The 20,033-nt window shown below is 44.0% G+C and overlaps 1 protein-coding gene across 1 annotated transcript in view; it reads left to right on the top strand.

Annotated features, from left to right (window-relative positions):
- Positions 1–20,033, top strand: part of DDX10 (DEAD-box helicase 10) — a 116,596-nt gene that overhangs the window by 94,026 nt on the left and 2,537 nt on the right. The window contains exons 14-15 of the mRNA XM_029048537.2: positions 8,489–8,608; positions 9,456–9,617. Of these exons, the coding sequence (XP_028904370.1) occupies positions 8,489–8,608; positions 9,456–9,617 (282 nt within the window). The remainder of the gene's footprint in view (positions 1–8,488; positions 8,609–9,455; positions 9,618–20,033) is intronic.

The following is a 20,033-nucleotide window of genomic DNA, read 5'->3' as shown; positions in this document are numbered from 1 at the left end:
GAGTTTACAATGTAACAATTATAATAACGATGTATCCGTTAAGGGCTTACCCTGTGTCAGACACTGTAAGCGCTGGGGTAGATAGAAGCAAATCGAGTTGGACGTAATCCCTGTCCCATGAGGAGCTCACAGTCTCAGGCCCCATTTTAAAGATGAGGTAACTGAGGCCCAGAGAAGTGAAGCGATTTGCTCGAGGTCACACAGCAGACAGGTGGCAGAGCTGGGATTAGAATCCATGACCCAAGCCCTATCTCTGTCCACTCTATGCACTACGCCATGCTGCTTCTCATGAACCTCCTTGAGTCTGTGAACATTTCTCGGGTTTCTCGTGCAGTTTCCCAAATATTCAGTACAGCACAGTGCCCCAGTAGATGCTCAGTAATTTCCTCTAGTAAATTTCCCCACTGATGCATTTAATATGTCTCTTTTACCAGTGAAATCTTACTGTTCCAGTGGTGTGAGATGGTTTAAAAAACAACGGGACAGTAGGGCCGTATCAGAGTCTCCTTTGGAGACCCAAGAGTCATATAATTCAGCAGTGATGTTTCAAAATGGAATTTCTACTTTCAAAACCCAAGGTCACCTCGACCCCAGTGTTTTGACAAATGCTTTTTTAAAGTCTACGGCAAATGGGACAGCTTCCAAAATGCAGTTAATATGATTTGACAGTCGTTTCCATGTAGAGAGAACTTTATCAGGGATATTACCGTTATCAACAGCATTTATTCAGTAACTACTGTGGGTAGAGCACCAATCGAGTTCTAAGGGAACAAAGAGCAGAAAGAAAGGAACCGCATTCCTTAACCTCAAGCAGTTTGCCAACTAATGAAGGAGAAAAGCAGTGTAAATTTGACGAACGTCTCCTAGGTTAAAAGGCGAAGAGCGTGCATTCAAATGCTCCAAATAAAAGTGAACAAATAATAAAGGCACACGGTGTGATAAATCGGTGGCTGGGGAGATAACGATCGGCAAGTTGGAGAAATAGGCAGAGAATGCCTCCGTGAGGGGGTGACTTTTACGAAGGGCTTTAAGCTTGGGCTGGGATGTGGTTTGAGAGATTTGGAGGGATGGGGTGATCCACAAAGGGGGATAAACGAGCCACAGAGTCAGAAGTGGTAGAAGAATGAAGAAGCATGGCTTAGTGGAAAGAGCACAGGCTGGGAGCCAGAGGTCTAATCCTGGCTCCACCATTTATCAGCTCTTTGACCTTGGGCAAGTCCCTTAACTTTTCTGTGCCTCAGTTACCTCGTCTTTAAAATGGGGATGAAGCCTGTGAGCCCCACGTGGGACAACCTGAATTCCTTGTATCTACCTCAGCACTTAAAGCAGTACTTGACTCATAGTAAGCGCTTAACAGATATCATTATTATTAGCATTAGTAGAGTCAGGGGGCCTGGGTTCTATTCCTTGTTCCGACGTCTCCCTTCTCTGTGACCTTGGACAGGTCATTTAATTTTTCCGGGCTTCAGTTTGCCCATCGGTAAATCGGGATCATGGACTCTCTCCAACCTGATTACTCCAGCGCTTGGCATATAGTAAGCGCTTGACGAATACCGCGATTATCATTATTACTGTTGTTATCGTTGATAATAAGGGTGCGAGCTGGCCTGCTAATAATAATAACCATGGTATTGGTTAAGTGCTTACCATGTGCCAGGCACTGTACTAAGCGCTGGGGTGGATACAAGCAAATTGGGTTGGACTCAGTCCCCTGTCCCGCATAGGGCTCACAGTCTTAATCAAGGAGGGAGAGATTAGGTAAGAAGGAACCAGCAGGTGGGGAAAGTCACTTGAAGCACAGCCTGGGAGCAAGTAATTTTCCAGGTCAGCATTTAGACTTTATATGATTTGTTAATAATAATTATGGTATTAAGCGCTGAACTATGTGCCAGGCACTGTACTAAGCACTAGGGTGGATACAAGCAGATTGGACACAGCCCCTGTCCCATGTGGAGCTCACAGTCTCAATCCCCATTTTATAGATGAGGTAACTGAGGCCCAGAGAAGTTAAATGACTTGCCCAAAGTCACACAGTTGATACGTGGCAGAGTCGGGATTAGAACCCATGACCCCTGACTCCCAAGTCCAGGCTCTTTCCACTGAGCCACACTGCTTCTGTTTTAATGTTTTAAAAACATCTGATGAGCACATGTAAACTCTTTCATTTCCCGGCTTTGTCAAAAGAAGTAATGGACGCGTGGCTCTTACCTGAATTCCTCAAATGACTAGGAGCTCTGTAATGCAATTTTAAAGCACAGTAATTCCGTGCTTTTCTTTACTTCCTTTTCTTAGAAAGGCTTCAGGCCTAATGTTTTCTTAAATGGATGAAGAGAAAAAACATCTATTTGCATTTCACATACTGCTGTGATTTTTTTTTTTTTTTTTTTGGTGGCAGAGTGGTTTTTAGTTTAAAATGATTAGCATGCGTACAGCTTAAAATTTCTTACTGAATCTGTGCCTCAGTGCATAGAAGATTCTAACCACATTCTGATTTTTTTTTCTTTATGTAATTGAACAGTTGAACTATGTACCTGTACAACTCTGACCTAACAAAGCTTGAGGAGAGGGGAATTTCTTTGACATTTATAATTCTGTCTGAAGCTAACACAATCATTATTTGTTCAGGGTTTACTTTGTGCAAAGCAGCGTACTAAACGGTGGGAAGAGTTAAAAGGACTCTGAGCTCCTTGTGGCCAGGGAACGGATCTTCCAACTCTGTTATATTGTACTCTCCCAATTGTTTAGCACAGTGCTCTGCACGCCGTAAGTATTCAATAAATGTGATTGGTAGATTGATACTGATTTAGACAAGAAACTGGGGCAACAGGGGGCTTAACATATAGAAGGATGGGGAAAGGCAGAGATCGAACCACCCCTTTCCTCAGCTCCCCCTCCCCTCCGCGTCACCTCGACTCGCCCCCTTTGTCTACCCCCTCACAACTCTTGTATATATTTACATATCTCTAATTCCTTTTATTTATATTGATCCCTGTTTACTTGTTTTGTTGTGTATATATCTATAATTCAATTTATATTGATGCCTGTTTACTGGTTTTGATGTGTATATATCTCTAATTCTATTTATATTGCCAGTTTTGATGTCTCTCTCCAGCCCTTCTAGACTGGAAACCCGGTGTGGGCAGGGATTATCTCTCTCTATTGCTGAATTGTACTTTCCAAGCGCGTAGTGCAGTGCTCTGCACACAGTAAGCCCTCAATAAATACAATTGAATGAATGAATATGGGATAGAAATAGCAAGAGCAGGTTCAGTATAAATCAACGTTACAGAAACGAGAAGAAGGAGAAGAGCTGCCCATCGCTCCTGGGAGGGTCCAGTGACTCTTCTCCCTTCTAGGGAGAGTCATCTTTGAAATAAATTATCACAATCTCCCCAGTGTGCAAAATTAGTACACCCCGCCCCTGTCCGGTGAGAGCGATGTAAACCCCAACTGATGGGAAGGGAGAAAGGCCTTTATTTAGAAGGCCAATAAAAGGTTCCCCTCCCTCCCTCCTCTATGCACTGATAGTGAAGCCCCCCATGACTGTATGTCTTGGAGCTGTTCACACCAGGTGGAATTCTACATGTTGAGTACTCTGGGGGTCCTGAGTTAGCTTTACTGCTCTTAACCCAACTCCCTGGAGAGGGTTGAATGGGAAAATAATGGTGTTGATAGGAGATTCCTAATGCACACTGATGAATTATTTTAGCAAGAAAACAATACCAGGATATATTCCTTCCGTAAGAGCAGCAAAAAAAAAAAAAAAATCCCAGTCTTGTGAATTGCGGTGCATCGTATGAACATTGCGTAATGGTGAAGTATAGAAAATGGTAGAGAAAAGGAAAAATATTGCAGCTTAATAGATTTTAACATAGACTGCATGGATCTTTTGAAGTGCCAGATTTGAAAACTCAAAGTATTCATTCCTTGTCTCATTATAAAGGCCTACGAGGCTAATTTTTCTGTCTACACTGAAGATATATCTGAAGATTACTTCGGAGCTGTTATCTCTCTCAATTCTGCCTAGGAAATATGCAGTAACTAGTGGCAGTGTTTGATTAAATTTAATTAATTATTTCAAATACTATGCACTTATAGTATCTGAACATTCATGCTTTTTTGATAGCTAGGTATTGTAAAAATCGTGTTTCATTAACCCTCGTCAAATTAGGTCACTTCAGTTAAGAGAACATTTTTCTCATTCTCACCTGTGTTGTGTAGAAGAAATAATCAGAAAAATAAGCCTTTGAAATCACTCTAGGATTGTTCCTAAATCTGTCATTTAAAATCCTTTATCCATCCTAGTTTTAAATAGTTTCAGTTAAATTAGGACGGGCTGATGGTAGTTATTTTACTTCAATTCCATCAGTTTTAGAAAGTAGAATTTTTCTCCAATTCAGCTAAAATCTTCTTCCTGGTTTCACCCTGGTGCCCTTTACTGAGCCCGGCTGAGGTTTTATCTTGTATTTTGTGACAACTTTCACATTTTCTTAAAATATGTCTGTTCCTGAAAAGGAGCCTATTTAATTGATGGTTTACTACAGAAAGAGAGAGAGCACGAGGAAGAGTAATTGCTGCATCAGCTGGAGCTAAGAATGCATAAACTGTTACGGTGCTAAATATGTTCTACCTAGTGGTGCTTTTAAAAGGCGATTTTAAAGAAGCCATTTCTCAAGTGTTTTTAATGGACTCTGAAGTTATTCCTTCAGTGTAATGTGAACTGTTTTGCTTTTTATGGAAAACACCTGGTGACTTTATTTAAAATAAGAAAAATTTGAGGTGGGCTGTGCCCATCTGAAAGAGAAGAGGAAAAGATCACTAATTCGGAGCAAGATGTGCCTGTGTTTAGATAGTCCTACTCTATCAGATTTTTTTACTTTGTGACTTTCTTTTGCTTTAGAAGTTACTTTTGATACTAAATTATTGACTGATACTGTGAACCATCTGGGGTGTGCATGTGGGAGTTGGTAAGATAGAAATTAGATTTCTTTAGGACCAAAAAATCCTCTTAATCTTGTAAACCGTCCCATGGCTTTTTATGGGTTTCATTTTTTATTTTTACTTTTAAAAGTTTGCTGTATGGTGGACTAAGTACCAGATTTTTGCAACACAGTTTTTTCATTTCCTCCCAAAGGCGTTATAAGCCATTAGGTCTTCCTGCTGAGGCAAATTAATTTTTAATTCTGTTTTGATCAGTGAATTAATAGTTTTAACTGGGCACCTACCATGTGCAAGAGGCCAAGTATTCTACGTGAGAAGTTGTACTAGAGGAAGAAGACAGCATTCCTGTCCACAAGAAATTTGCAGCCTATTAGGGTTTATTCAGTCAGTCCTACTTATTGAGCGCTTACTGTGTGCAGAGCATCGTACTAAGCACTTGGAATGTAGCGATAACAGACACATTCCCTGCCCGTGACGATCGTACAGTCTAGAGGGGGAGATGAATAAACGAGTTATAGATATGCACGAAAGTGCTGTGGAGCTGAGAAGGGAGAATCAATAAAGGGAACAAGTCAGGATGACGCAGAAGGGAGTTTACTGGTAATTTGTCTCTTAGTGTTGCCCATTTTCAGCAGCCATAATCTTTAGGCACTGCTTTTATGGCATTTCCTAAGCCAGGCCCACTACGAAGTACTGCGGTAGGTAGAAGCTAACCGTGTTGGACACAGTCCGCGCCCCACATGGGGCTCACAGTGTTAACCCCCATTTTCCAGATGAGATAACTGAGGGACAGAGAAGTTAAGGGACTCAGCCAAGGTCATACAGCAGACAAGCGACGAAGCTGGGATTAGAACCCAGGTCCTCCGACTCTCCTGCCTGTGCCTTAACCACTAGGCCTCACTACTTCTCTGGAGCGGTTACTGTGTGCTAGACTCTGTACTAAGCATCAGACTGGATACAAGCTAATCCGGTTAGATACAAATCCATGGGCCACGTGGGGCTCACAGTCTTAATCCCTATTTTACAGATGAGGTAATTGAGAAGTTAGGCGACCTGTCGGTCGTCACACAGCAGGCAAGTGGCAGAGTCAGGATTAGAATCCAGGTCCTTCCGACTCCCAGGCCTGTGTCCTATCCACTAGGCCATGCTGCTGCTCACGTGGATAGCTGAACTGCAAGCTCCTTGTGGGCAGGGAACATGTATATTATAGTATATTCCCCCAAGTGCTTAGTACAGGTTGCTCAAGAAATATAATCGATTGGAGGAGAAGTACGGGAACATGTTCTGGATAAGTGTGAGTGAAAGGAAAGAAAGCTTTTGGTTTCAGTCACGAAACTTTTCTTTGCCAATCGCAAATAGACATTTTAGTACCACACAAGCGAAGAATTTGCATTAGAAATCCAGGTCCTAAGAAAGCCATCTGATTCCTCCCAGTATATTTAGGATTAAGATGTTATGCCCATAAAATGACTTCTTTCCTGTTTTCTTAAGCTAGTTGATGAACTGTTTGAGGCAAAGATTTACTGGGCCTCGCTCCTTAAAAGGCAGACACAATAGACAAGCAAGGGAAGTATTAATGCCTATTTTTTTCTCTGCCCTGAATTGAGAAACATATTGATATTGTCGAATGTTATGGAAAAGAGTCGGGCCACTTGATTACCACAGGTAATATTGACCTTCTGGAGGAAATAGCAGTGAGCACTCAATCAATCAGTGGTTACTGAGCGCTTACTCTGTGCAGAGTGCTTGGGCGAGTACAACACAATGGAAGGAAATACAAAACTCCCCACTCCACTCCCCCTCCCCGAGCATAGGGTATTCTAGCTCCTGAGCCCGATGGATTGAATGGGCTGTAGGGAGAAAGAATGTCCTCAGGAGACCGAGAATCAGAGACTAAAGAACAGAGATTGTACTTTCTTCGTCTCTTTTGAAGACCTGGTGGCGACTCTTTCAGAGAAGGAGCGTGGCTTAGTGGAAGGAGCACAGGCTTGGGAGTCAGAGGACGTGGGCTCTCATCCCGGCTCCTCCACTTGTCCGCTGCGTGACCCCTGGCAAGTCACTTAGCTTCTCTGTGCCTCAGTTACCTCATCTGTAAAATGGGGATTAAGACCGAGCCCCATGTGGGTCGACCTGATTACCTTGTGTCTATCCCGTTGCTTAGAACAGTGCTTGGCCCGTAGTAAACGCCTAGCAAATACCATAATTATTTTTTATTATTATTCTGTATGATCCAGGTGACAGTAGTGACCTGGTAACAAAACTATAAAACCTTATTGAAGACACATCTCCACCCAAAGGCCTTTCCTGACTGGGTCCTCAATTCTTTTTATCCCACTGCCTTCTGCGTTGCTGTGAGTTGCTCCCTTTATTCAGATCCCCTTTCCAGCATCACAGCACTTATAGACATATCCGTAATTTATTTATTTATATTAACGTCTCTGTCCCCCTCTAGACAGAGCTTGCTGTGGACAGGGAATATGTAATAATAATGTTGGTATTCATTAAGCGCTTACTATGTGCAGAGCACTGTTCTCAGCGCTGGGGTAGACACAGGGGAATCAGGTTGTCCCACATGGGGCTCACAGCCTTAATCCCCATTTTACAGATGAGGTAACTGAGGCACAGAGAAGTTAAGTGACATGCCCACAGTCACACAGCTGACAAGTGGCAGAGCTGGAATTCGAACTCATGACCCCTGACTCCCAAAGTCCGTGCTCTTTCCACTGAGCCACGCTGTTCTTTTGTGTTGTACTCTCCCAAGTACTTAATCCAGTGCTCTGCATACAGTGAGTCCTCAATAAATACGATTGATTAATGATGTTAATACCTATTAAGCACTTACTGGGTGCGAGGCACTGTACTAAGCACTGGGGTGGATACAAGCAAATCATTTTGAACACAGTCCCTGACGCATGTGAGAGTCACAGTCTCAATCCCCATTTTACACATGAGGTAACTGGGACGGAGAGAAGTGAAGTGACTTGCCCAAGGTCACACAGTAGACAAGTGGCAGAGCCGGGATTAGAACCCATGACGATCTGACTCCCGGTTACCTCATCTGTAAAATGGGGATCGAAACTGTGACTCTCACATGGGTCAGGGACTGTGTCCAAAATGATTTGCTTGTGTTGGATCGACTGAACTATAAATCCTTGTTTTAATGAGGACAATGTTACCATAAACACCTTAATTGTGTTTGTGTCTGAACTAACTGCTGAAGTAGATGTTGTGTTGCGTGTTACATTGTTGATATTCCCCCCCCAAAATATAACATTTACAAATTTCATTTGTGGATTTTTCCTAATGTAATGCAAGATTCGTGGCAAACCTAGGTTTTACCTTTTGACACACACAGATATAAAAATGTTTGCATTTTGGCTTTGGGCTTTTCAGGATATAGCCTTTTACGTAATAGTTCATTTTCCAGCACCCTATTAAGAAATAAAATGCATTCAGTTTTGGAAAGAGCATCGCCAAATGTTAAATTGTTAGCAAAAAGCAACCATGTGCTCAACCATCTGTGTTTTGTGTGTCTTTTCCTACACAGAAGAAAGAATCATCAAATTCTGGCGTCAAGAAAAAAGCAACGAAAGCTGCAGAAGCTAAAAAAGTTTTGAAGAGGAAATTCAAAGTCAACACAAAAATCACCTTTACCGAAGAGGGGAAGGTAAGGCTCTATCAGATCCTTATTGCGCTGCCAAACTGCATTACCGTTTGCGGGAGAATAGGGATGACTCTTCCTGTTCGGCATCCAAGGAAAGGCAGTTGCCTGAAATTGTAAGCCACTTGCTGGACGGCCCCGGCGTCATGATGTCGAACTGCTGAAATCACCACAAGCGCCCCCGTTATACCCTTTGGAGGACCGAGGCAAAGGATCGTCTCTCACGATAGCGGAGAGAGACGGCTGGCGGCCGTCTTGCCTCCTTTTCAGCCGATGTGGAGTTTGCTGCCTCTGCATATCCCCTTTTGTTCCGGTTTCCCCTGCCAAATGTCTCGGCCGTCCACTTCTAGTCAACAGTGGCATGGTTACGGTGCTTAAAAAAAAATAAAAATGTTTTTCAACCAAGGCAGCGGGTAAAAAAATATTTAGCAAAAGGAAAAGAAAAAAAAAACCCCATCAGGGGCCAGAAGACCCAATGCCCTAGGAGGTGGCGGTCTGTGGCAGAAGTGACGTAGTCCGCTGTGCCTCTCCTGTGATTTAAAAACCCACGGGCGGTACCTTAAAAGATACTGCCCCGAAGTCCAGTAGGGGTGGGATCAAATGCACATGAAAGTGGACACTGAATTTTTCCAGTCCACACTAAGTGTCCACATAATGGAACCTGAGAGGAAAGGCTCCTAAGCAGATAAGCGTTATACTCACTGCAATAGTTATCCCCCAATTCAGCTTAAAGGAGTAAAAGTTAACGTTGCTCTCTGGGGATTTCCGCTAGACGTCCAGTCGTAATGCCGGTTTCACTGTTGAAGGGAGTAAAGATTTCCCTTAATGTCTCCATCCCAATTCGTTTTTTTAGCTAGTTCAGCAGTGGCCACCTGCCCAGAAATCCAACGTGAATGAACCTGACGAAGGTGATGATTCTGCTGGCATCGATCTGAATAAAGCCAAAGAGAGACTACAGGAAGAGGACAAATTTGATAAAGAGGAATATAGGCAGAAAATTAAAGCGAAGCATAGGGTAAGTCTTTACTTTGAAAGAATGGTGGGGAGAAGGGGCCCTGTCGAACAGGAGGCCTTCCCAGGCTGAGCTTCCTCTTTTCCCTCTGCTCCCCCTTCACCTCCCCTCAGCTAAGCCCCTTTCCCCGCTTTCTCTCTGCTCCTCTTCCCCTCCCCTCAGTGCTCATTTGTATATATTTTTATTACCCTATTTATTTTGTTAATGAGGTGTACATCCCCTTCATTCTATTTATTGCTATTAAGTTGTCTTGTTTTTGTCCGTCTGTGTCCCCCGATTAGACTGTAAGCCCGTCGATGGGCAGGGATTGTCTCTATCTGTTGCCGAATTGTACATTCCAAGCGCTTAGTACAGTGCTCTGCACATAGCAAGCGCTCAATAAATACTACTGAATGAATGAATTAGGTTTCTTTCAGGGTGTCGAATCTTAAAAAGAATCTTCCAGGTATTTTTGATACTTTTTATACAGTTTAGAAATTCCGGCGAGCTGAACGTATCGACTTTTGGCAAACAGAAAATGCCGGCCCAGATTATTCAGACATTGTGGTTAATCGCTCATAATTCATACAGTTCTGATATGTATGCTCAGACAGCACTGGTACTCATAAATTTTAACATTACTGATTAGTTTTTCACACAGCTTCTCAAATATTTATCTGTCATCAGACCAAGTGAAACATTCAGATATTTGGCAGTTGATAGCACATCTTGATAGCTCGGAGCTCTTCCAGTCGATCGATCAGTCGGTCGGCCGTATTTATCGAGCACTGTACTAAGCCCTTGAAAGAGCATGAAACAACGGAATTAGCAGACACGTTCCCAGCTCGTAACCTAGAGAAGGGAGACAGGCGTTCATATCCTCACGTGTCAATTTATCATTTTAGAGCGGACTTCACGTTTAGAAGGCATTTGTCAGTCGATCAGTAGTATTGAGTGAGCATTTGCTGCATAACCCAAGAGGAATCAAATACGGTGCTCGGCACACACTTAGCACTCAATAAATACGACTGAATGAGTGAATCAATTATCATCACTTTGCGATGCTAAGGGGAGTGCATTCCTATGTTAGGCCTGTTCAAATATCTCGCCCTATCCTAGGTCAGGCAGTAGTCATGAACCAGTTAGGCTGCTTCTCACTAGTCTGTTTCTAGCCTCTCCCCCCTTTTCTTTCTTTTTTTAATGGTATCTGTTACGCACTTACTATGTGCCAGGCACTGTTCTAAGAACCGGGCTAGATACAAGCTAATCAGGTAGGACACAGTCCGTGTCCCGTATGGGGCTCACAGTCCGAATCCCCCTTTTACAGGTGAGGTAACTGAGACAGAGAACTTAAGTGACTTGCCCAAAGTCACTCTACACCTCCAGTAGCCTCCCGTCTCCCTCCACGTTATAAAAATCTGAGATTCCCTTGGCTTCAAGGCTCTCTGCCAGGTTTTTCCATTTTATATAGCAGCTCATTTCACCTTCCATTCGCCAGCATTTCCCAGTCTTTGCTATTGTCATGCCCAGCCCCATCGCCATCGTTCATTCAGTCGTGTTTATTGTGCACTTACTATGTGCAGGGCACTGTACTAAGCGATTGCGTTGTTCTCCTGCCCAAAATTATGATCGTGATATTTGCTAACGGCTTACTATATGCCAAGCACTTTACCAAGTTGGGGGTTGATAAGCAAGTCAGCCACAGTTGCAGTCCCACAAGGGGCTCACAGCTTTAGGAATAAGCCTGAAAATTCCCTCTCCGCCAAAATCCAGCAGTCCTTAGTCCTCCCCACCTTCAGAGTTTTCCTAAAACCTCTCCTCCAGCAGGCCTCTCCCAACACCCCAAATTGCATCTGTCCAGTGGCCTTCTGCAGAAATTATTCATTTATACCCCTCTTTAGTCTTTGCACAGGGACACTGTTATTTATTCTGATATTTCACCTTGGCATATTTGTTCTCCTCCCTGTACAATAATCTTGCTTTACCTGCCGCTGCCATCGTTTATAAATTTCTTATGTTTGTCCATGCTATTAGCTTGTGAGCACGGGCAGGGAATGCACCTCTGCTGTACTTAGTGAAGCATTCGGTGCGGCGACTCTCCCCCAGTTGATGCACAATAAATACCTTTAATATGATACTACTTCTAAAGACTGCTAGGTGCCAAAAACTTTATTTCAATCAGTGATATTTATTGAGTGCTTACTGTGTGCGCTGTACAAATTGCCCAAGGTCACGTAAAAGGCAAGTGGTGGAGCCGGGGTTAGAACCCAGGTCCTCGGCCTCCCGGGCCCCTGTTTTAGCCTCTGGGTTATCCTACTTCCTTGCCATCGATGGAAAGTGATAGGTTTCAGAAGAGCGGCCAAAATTCATCCCTATATTTGCAAATGAAATGTCAGATAGGACTGCTAAAATATCTTTCCTGTGGAAGAACGTTTAGCACGGTGCACTGGGGAGGGTAAAGATTGAATTAGATGTATAGACTAATATGGTTAATATGTCAAAGCATTCCATTTTCTGCTGTTTCAAATTCAAGGTATCCACCTTAGCCACAGATGGGCTGATGTTTTCTTTTGCTGGCTATTGGCAGTTAAAATTTAAAATTTAAGCAAATGAATTGAGCAATCCCACCACAGCTGCTCTTGTGTTGGCTCCCTTTTCATCAACCGGAAAACAGTGTGTGAGATGTTTTTCCGTTTAATGTTGATTTGAGAAGTAATCGTAGAATCGGTATTGAACTGGGGCTCTTTAAACTGCAATTTCATTAGGCGGAATCTAAGATCCTGTCGACAGGTGGCCGTGCACCTCCTGTTTCTCGCTAGGCAAGAGCACACGAACATCTCCTCGGGTATCGCTTCTGATGCCCTCCTACTCAGCCTTTCCAGATGGTTCGATCCCTCCTGAAGCCCCTATTCATTCATTCACTTGTATTTATTGAGTACTTTCTGTATTTATTGAGGGCTTAGGAGAGTACAGTATAACAGTAAACAGTCACATTCCCTGCCTCAAGTTGACTTACGTCTAGACGGGGAAGACGGGTTAATGTAAAGAAATAAATAATGTACAGATGTGTGTGTGTATGCGCATGAGTGCCGTGGGACTGACTTGATGGGGGGATGAATAAAGGGAGCAAGTCAGAGTGACATAGAAGGGAGTGGGAGAAGAGGAAAGGAGGGCTTAGTCAGGGTAACGCTCTTGGAGGAGATGGGCCCGGTGTATTTCCCTCCAGAGGGGGAGGCAGACATTAATATAAGTAAATGAATAACAGATAGATGTATAAAAGTTCCGTGGACCTGGAAGCGGGGGATGAATGAAGGGATGATGATGATGACTGTATTTGTTAAGCACTTAGTATGTGCCAAGCACTCTTCTAAGCGCTGGGGTAGATACAAGGTAATGAGGTTGTCCCACGTAGGGCTTACAGTCTCAAGCCCTGTGTTACAGAAGAGAGGTAACTGAGGCACAGAGAAGTGAAGTGACTTGCCCAAAGTCACTCAGCTGACAAGTGACGGAGCCGGGATTAGAGCTCACGACCTCTGACTCCCAAGCCCGTGCTTCTTCCACCAAGCCACACCGTTTCAGCTCAGGGAGAAAGTCAGGGCAACCCAGAAAGGTGTGGGAAGGGTGTAGGAGACGAGGAGAGGAGGGTTTAGTCAGGGAAGGCTTCTTGGGGGAGATGTGTCCTCTTTTGGAGGTTTTGAAATGGTGGAAAGTAATTGTCAGATTTGAGGAGGGAGAGCATGCCAGGCCAGAGACAGGACATGGGCGAGGGGCTGGCGGCGAGATAGATGAGATGGAGGAACGGTGAGAAGGCTAGTGTTAGAGGAGCGAAGTACGTGGGCTGGGTTGTAGTAGGAGAGCATCGAGGTGGTGTAGGAGAGGGTGGGGGATTGAGTACTTTGAAGCCAGTGGTGAGGAGTTTTCTGTCTGATGCAGAGGTGGATGGGCAGCCACTGGAGTTGGGTCCTTTACAGACGTTCACAGGTAAATCTGATGCCCATTTCCTTTGGAAACAGAAAGCATTTTTCTAATGGGGAATATTGAGAATAGGACTCTGTTTTTACTGTCCTTAATTGACAATCTCCCACTCCCCCGTATGGTTTGTAACCAAATGGTATATTCAGATAACGTAGTGTTGTTATCTGCTGCCTGATTTTGGAAAATATTTCCTTCCTAGGGATACAAAATTTCTAGATTCAAGGAATGGGAAGAAAATTTCACTATTAATAACATAGCAATAGCATAGGAGAAGCAGCATGGCGTAGTGAATAGATCACGGCCCTGGGAGTCAGAAGGTCATGGGTTCTAGTCCCGGCTCCGCCACTTGTCTGCTGGGCAACTTTGGGCAAGTCACTTCTCTGTGCCTCAGTTACCTCCTTTGTAAAATGGGGATTGAAACCGTGAGCCCCACTTGGGACAGGGACTGTGCCCAATTCGACTTGCTCGTATCCACCCCGGCGCTCGGTGCGGTGCCTGGCGCATAGTAAGCGCTTAACAAATGCCATCATCATCAGGTCCTCACATCAGGACTCAGAATAAGCAGTAGGGTGAATAGCCAGTCAGTAGTATTTATTGAGTGCTTACTGTAGGCATTGGCTTCCCATTTGTCAGCTGAGGGAACTGAGGCAGAGAAAAATTAAGTTACTTGCCGTGGGTCACACAGCAGACAAGTGGTGGAGCTAGAATCAGAACCCAGGTTCTCTGATTCCCAGACTCTTTCCACTAGGCCACACTGCTTTCTTACATTAAAAGTCCTTCATGTCATTATTAAATGACTTTATTTCTGTGAGAAACTGCTCCAAGCAAATGTCGCCAATAAGTCTCACATGTGCACAAATTTGCAAAATGAGTTATTTGGAAAACATGCATTTATGATAGATTACCATCTTGCTCTTTTCATTTTAATGTTTCATCTTTCTCTCTGACTCCAAATTGTGTGCGTTAGGGCTGTGCTATAAAGCACTTTCTCATATTTGAACAGCCAAGTTGTAAACTGGTTCAGAGCATTATTCTTAGTTAATAATAATAATCATGGTATTTGTTAAGCGCTTACTATATGTCGAGCACTGTTCTAAGCATTAGGGTAGATGCAAGGTAATCAGGTTGGACACAGTCCCTGTCCCACATGGGACTCTCAGTCTTAATCCCCGTTTTACAGCTGAGGTGACCAAGGCATAGAGAAGTGAAGTGACTTGCCCAAGGTGAAACAGCAGCCAAGTGGCAGAGCTGAGATTAGAACCCACGTCCTCTGACTCCCAAGCCCATCTCTTCCCACTGAGCCACGCTACAGAAGTAACTAGGAGGGATCTGGGTCATTCTGGCTTTAGCAACATTTAAGAAAACTTTAAATCCCATTCCAAATCATAATAAACTGTGTAAGTGGTTTAACTGACCGTGATTCCTGGCTGGAGAGCAAAGTGTCCAGACCATCTTGTTCCAGTATTTGGTGTATTTATTAGGAATACCCGGACCCTCAGCAAAGTCAATGTTCCAATTTTCTAAATTCAGTTTCTAAATGTCTGAATTCTGTCGGTGTCCTGCCATTACCCTGGAACAGTGCTGGCTCAGTGAAGCTTCCTAGACAGCATCACCGTTGGTGAAATCACAGTCTTGGCTTACTACAGCAATAATTTTAAAAGAACAAGGGCACCCACCAAAGTATACCAAGTTAGCAGACTGAGGCCAAGTGTGTTTGCATCCTTTTCTTCGTTCCGGTGAGCATTCATAAAACAGTCCCTCTCTGGGTCAGCCCAGTGGTCCAGCCAGAGAGAGCCAGATCAGTGCTGGGCACTAAGCCTGACACTTCTGGGAGCTTTTCCCGGGCTTGGAGAATTCTGAAAAATCAGAACGGCTTGAGGCTGAGTGGTTCATGCAAGGAGCTGCTTAGAACCCATCACAAGAAACGTGCTGTGAAAAGAAAAGAACCTCCTTTTCTCAACCCCTCCCCTTCTGCGCACACAGTTATTTCTCTGCCCTCCCAATCTTCTCCCATATTTCCAGTTAGACCACGAACGATTCCCTGTCTGTCACTGCTCTTGATCACAAGGACAATAGCAACAACAACAATAATAATAATAATAGTAAATACTCACTATTTTCCAGACACGTTTCAAAGCGTTGGGGTAGATACAAGATAATCAGTTTGGACACAGTTCCTGTCTCACAGAGGACTCATTTACAGATGAGGGAACTGAGGCCCAGAGAAGTGAAGTGACTTGTCCAAGGTCACACCGCTGACAAGTGATTCCTTATCATATTTACTGAGCGCTTACTGAGGGCAAAGCAGTGTACTAAGCACTTGGGAGAGTACAAGGATAGACACATTTCTTGCCCACAAGGAGCTTAAATTGTAGAAGGGGAGAATGAATATGGATGAAACACCCTCAAATTTTCTCACTAGTAGTAGTAAGTGGTAATTAAACATCCACACTTCGTAGTGCTGGGAAGAAAATACGTGGCTGGGAATTAAACCCTGACCCTCAAGGCTCTAGCAGTTTAAGAATAAAGGAGGAGAGAGGATCAAAGATGAAACAGTGAAAATACAAGGACAATGACCAGTATTGTCCAAAAAGGGCTTTGGGTTCCATGGCCACGGGAGCGATGCTCTCTCACCCCTCCCATCCCGGAACAGGAGCTGTTGGGAAACTCCGATGGGTTTGGGCCCTGGCAGTCTCCTCTTCAAGCTGCAGGTGTCTGGTTCAGGGACCGGGGAGTGGGATCAGGTCCTCCCCCTGATGATGATGATGATTTCTTACCCTTTTTGGGCTCATGGGAATTTCCAGAGCAAGGAAGCTTCTCTCTCAGGTTGCAGGCCCACGAGATTCAGTTGTAAAGGGGCAGGCTCATCTTGGTGAAGTTAAAGGATCTCCATTTGCAATACTGCTGCATGCTACCCCTCAGTCTTGCTACCTAGGACACTGTCCAGTATTTTTTTTAAAAAGGTATTTGTGAAGTGTTTATTATGTGCCAGGCCCTTTACTAAGCCCTGGGGCAGATTCAAGTTAATCAGGTGGGACACAGTCCATGTTCCGCATGGGGCATTTATAGGTGAGGTAACTGAGGCCCCGAGAATTAAAGTGACTTGCCCAAGATGACCCGGCAGACAAGTGGCGGAGCTGGGATTAGAACCCAGATCCTTGTGATTTCCAGGCCCCGACTCTATGCTGCTCAGTCGAAGAGCAAAGTTAATAATAATGATAATGGTATTTGTTAAGCACTTACTCTGTGCCAATCACTGTTCTAAGCACTGGGGTAGCTACAAGGTAATGACGTTGTCCCACATGGGCCTCAGTTTTCACCTCCATTTTACAGATGAGGAAACTGAGGCACAGAGAAGTTAAGTGACTGGCCAGAGTCACACAGCTGACAAGTAGCGAAGGGGGGATTAAAACCCTCGACCTCTGACTCCCAAGCCCGGGCTCTTTCCACTAAGCCCCGCTGCTGGTCATGCTTCAAGTTAGAAAATTGAATCAAGAGAAAGACAAGCCAGAGCACTGGGCTATTACGTTACAAGTTTCAGACTTAGAACTGGACATATATTGAACACCGTATGAAACCTGGCCCTTCCCAAGAGACTGCCTCTGAATTATAAGGTAGTTTCACTAATAACATTTTAACTGCTCCACTGAACTGCAGTTTCTTTCCTGGACAGATATATATTAAGCACTTACTGTGTGCAGAACACTGAACTAAATACATGGGAGAGGACAATACAAAAGAGTAGAAAACAATTCCTGCCCGCAGGGAGCTTTCAGTCCAGAGAGGACCTTAGGTCCAGAGGGTTGATGAAAGTAGGATCACCAAGCAACTGCTTTCTGGTGAGCTGAAATTGGGGAAACAGCTCTCTTGCTATCTTCCGTACTGGGATTTATTCCGCACCCAGTAAACACTCAGTACCCTTGATCGAACGCCAGCTTTGTGTAGAGCACTGTATTGTGCGTACTTATTGCCGTAAAAGTCATATTTATTGAGCGCATACTTTGTGCGGGGCACTTTTCTGAGTCCTTGGTTATCCTCGAAGCCGTGAAGGTACAAGACCAAGAAAAAATTCCACTATCATAGTGTCATATTTGAAGACAGGAGGCTTGTAGATGAATCAATTATCTGTTAATGACGGTCCTTGTTCTTAATGGATCTCACAGTCATTATGGGGGTAAACACATGGAACATTCCCCGTGGAAAATGTGGCCATTATGAAAGTCAACAAACTGCGGTAGCAAGGAAAAATACAATCATTTAGCACAGTTTTGGGAGGAAGAAGTCATCACACCTCCCATTCCTCACACCAGGCACAGTCTTTGATTACTAACCACAACAGCCTGTCCAGCTTTTGAACGGTTTTCCACGCCCCTGCAGGAAAATGAGATTTCTGTCCCCAGGTCCTCTAGAAATAGTAATAATAATTGTAGCATTTGTTTAGTTTTTACTATGTGCCAAGCCCTGTAATCAGTTCTCTGGCCCGTATGGGGCTCACATACTATGTAGGAACCGGTATCGAAACCCCATTTTACAGATAAGGCGACTGAGGTACAGAGGAGCTATGTGAATCACCCAAGGGGACACAGGAGTCGAGGGAATGGTAGCAATGTTGGGTTGCATCGGGCGATTGCAAGGACCCCAGAACTCTCGGTCTTTTGCGGGGTCCCAGGCCGTGAAGGACTGTTACGTGCCCCCCTTTGTGAGTTGGACGTACACTGCCCAAAACTCTTGATGCTTACCACACTTTTAATAAACGACATGCAGCAAAATTCCTACTCTAAAATCATTAAAGCCGCGGCTAGGCGCTGGCTACGATATTGATAGCAATGTCAAGCAGTGAGATTCCATGTTAGTTTCTGCTATTATTCCGTTTTCCTTGCGCTTTTGAAATTGCTCTGTTTGTCATTGAAGCAATTCAGAATATATCTGTACAATAATTACACAATCCCACACAATGGTACTTTAAATGCCATTGCAATCTTGTGTAATGTTAGGGAATTTGGAGATGCGGAGCCATGTTTTCTCTGAGGGAAATAAATTGCCTGACGGACTTCCCTCAGAAATAGCCACGGAAATATTTGCTCCTCTCTTTTGAAATTGGGTTTTATAATTTCATGAAATAAGATTGGTTTATCAATCATGCATCTTGAGAGGCAAGAGTAGCTAATGGGTATGGGAGCTCTAGAGGAAGGAGAATGACATTGAACTTTGAAAGAATACTGACGTCCAGTGATGTAATCCACAAGTACAGAATAGAGAAGTTGAAATAGTCAAACGTTCACTTAACTGAAGAAGACGATGGTATAAATCGGTTTGCTCGGTTATATATCAACCAAATCAGATAGGATAAAGCTTCGTCTCCGTATGTTATCCAGCTCGCTCTAAAAACTATAGCCTCTATTCCTAAAAGCGCTCATCATTACAAAAATCTGCAGCTGTTTCTGTAAACTTTCATCGGGAAATGAGAGCGTGTGTCGCGAACCCCTCCATCAAACCTCCACGCTGCCCAGAACGTACATATATTCATGGAACGATACGCACATTGGGTTAACGAAGTGAAAGCCGATCATTTCTGAGTCAGTTCTGAAGGCCCTTGCTTTTGGTCTCACCCAGGGAGCGGGTAGTTGCTTGTGAAAAATTGGGAAATGGTACTTTAGGGTGAAGGCCCAACCACTGGCTTTCCATTCCTGAAGAAGATCGAAGTTCTGCCGCCTCTTCTTTCATCGCCACCAGCAGCAGGCCCTTAAGTTTGTTCGGCCCTTGGGAGGGTTCCTCTGTGCAGTTTTAGGAGCAGGAAATGATGACCAAAGTCTGGGACTTCTTCCCCAGATGGAGCTGCAACAGCAGATTAAAGACAATCATCTCCTTTCAATTCTCAAATGGAGGTTGTCTTCAAAGTTATATAGGAAGGGAAAACAATCCCTCAAAATATTTTGCTAATAGGGGATTATCTCAGTGTATCTTGTGTCTTGGATTGTGTCCAACCTGATTACCTTGTGTGTGCTCCAGTGCTTAGAACTGTGCTTGGCACATAGTTTGGTACTTATCAAGTACCACAGTTGGGAAGCAGCATGGCGTAGGGGATAGAGCATGGACCCGAGAGTCAGAAGGTCATGGGTTCTAATCCCGGCTCCCGCATTTGTCCGCTGTGTGGACCTCGGCAAGTCACTTCTCTTCTCTGGGCCTTAGTTACCTCATCTGTAAAATGGGATTTGAGACTGTGAGCCCCACGTGGGACAGAGACTGTGTCCAAAACAACTTGCCTGTATCTACCCCAGTACTTAATACAGTGCCTGGCACATAGTAAGCGTTTAATAAATACCATAATTATTATTATCATCGGAACGCTTTAATCCCTTGATACATCACCCGTAACCCCATAGCACTTTCGTACCCGTATGTGTTTTTTATGTTAGTGTCTGTCTCCTGCTCTAGACTGTGATTTCCATGTGGATAGAGAACGTG

Source organism: Ornithorhynchus anatinus, chromosome 20 (assembly GCF_004115215.2).
Source record: "Ornithorhynchus anatinus isolate Pmale09 chromosome 20, mOrnAna1.pri.v4, whole genome shotgun sequence".
In the NCBI taxonomy this organism is placed as follows: Eukaryota; Metazoa; Chordata; class Mammalia; order Monotremata; family Ornithorhynchidae; genus Ornithorhynchus; species Ornithorhynchus anatinus.
The sequence above is the reverse complement of the archived record's forward strand: the minus strand, read 5'-3'. Positions and strand labels throughout refer to the sequence as shown.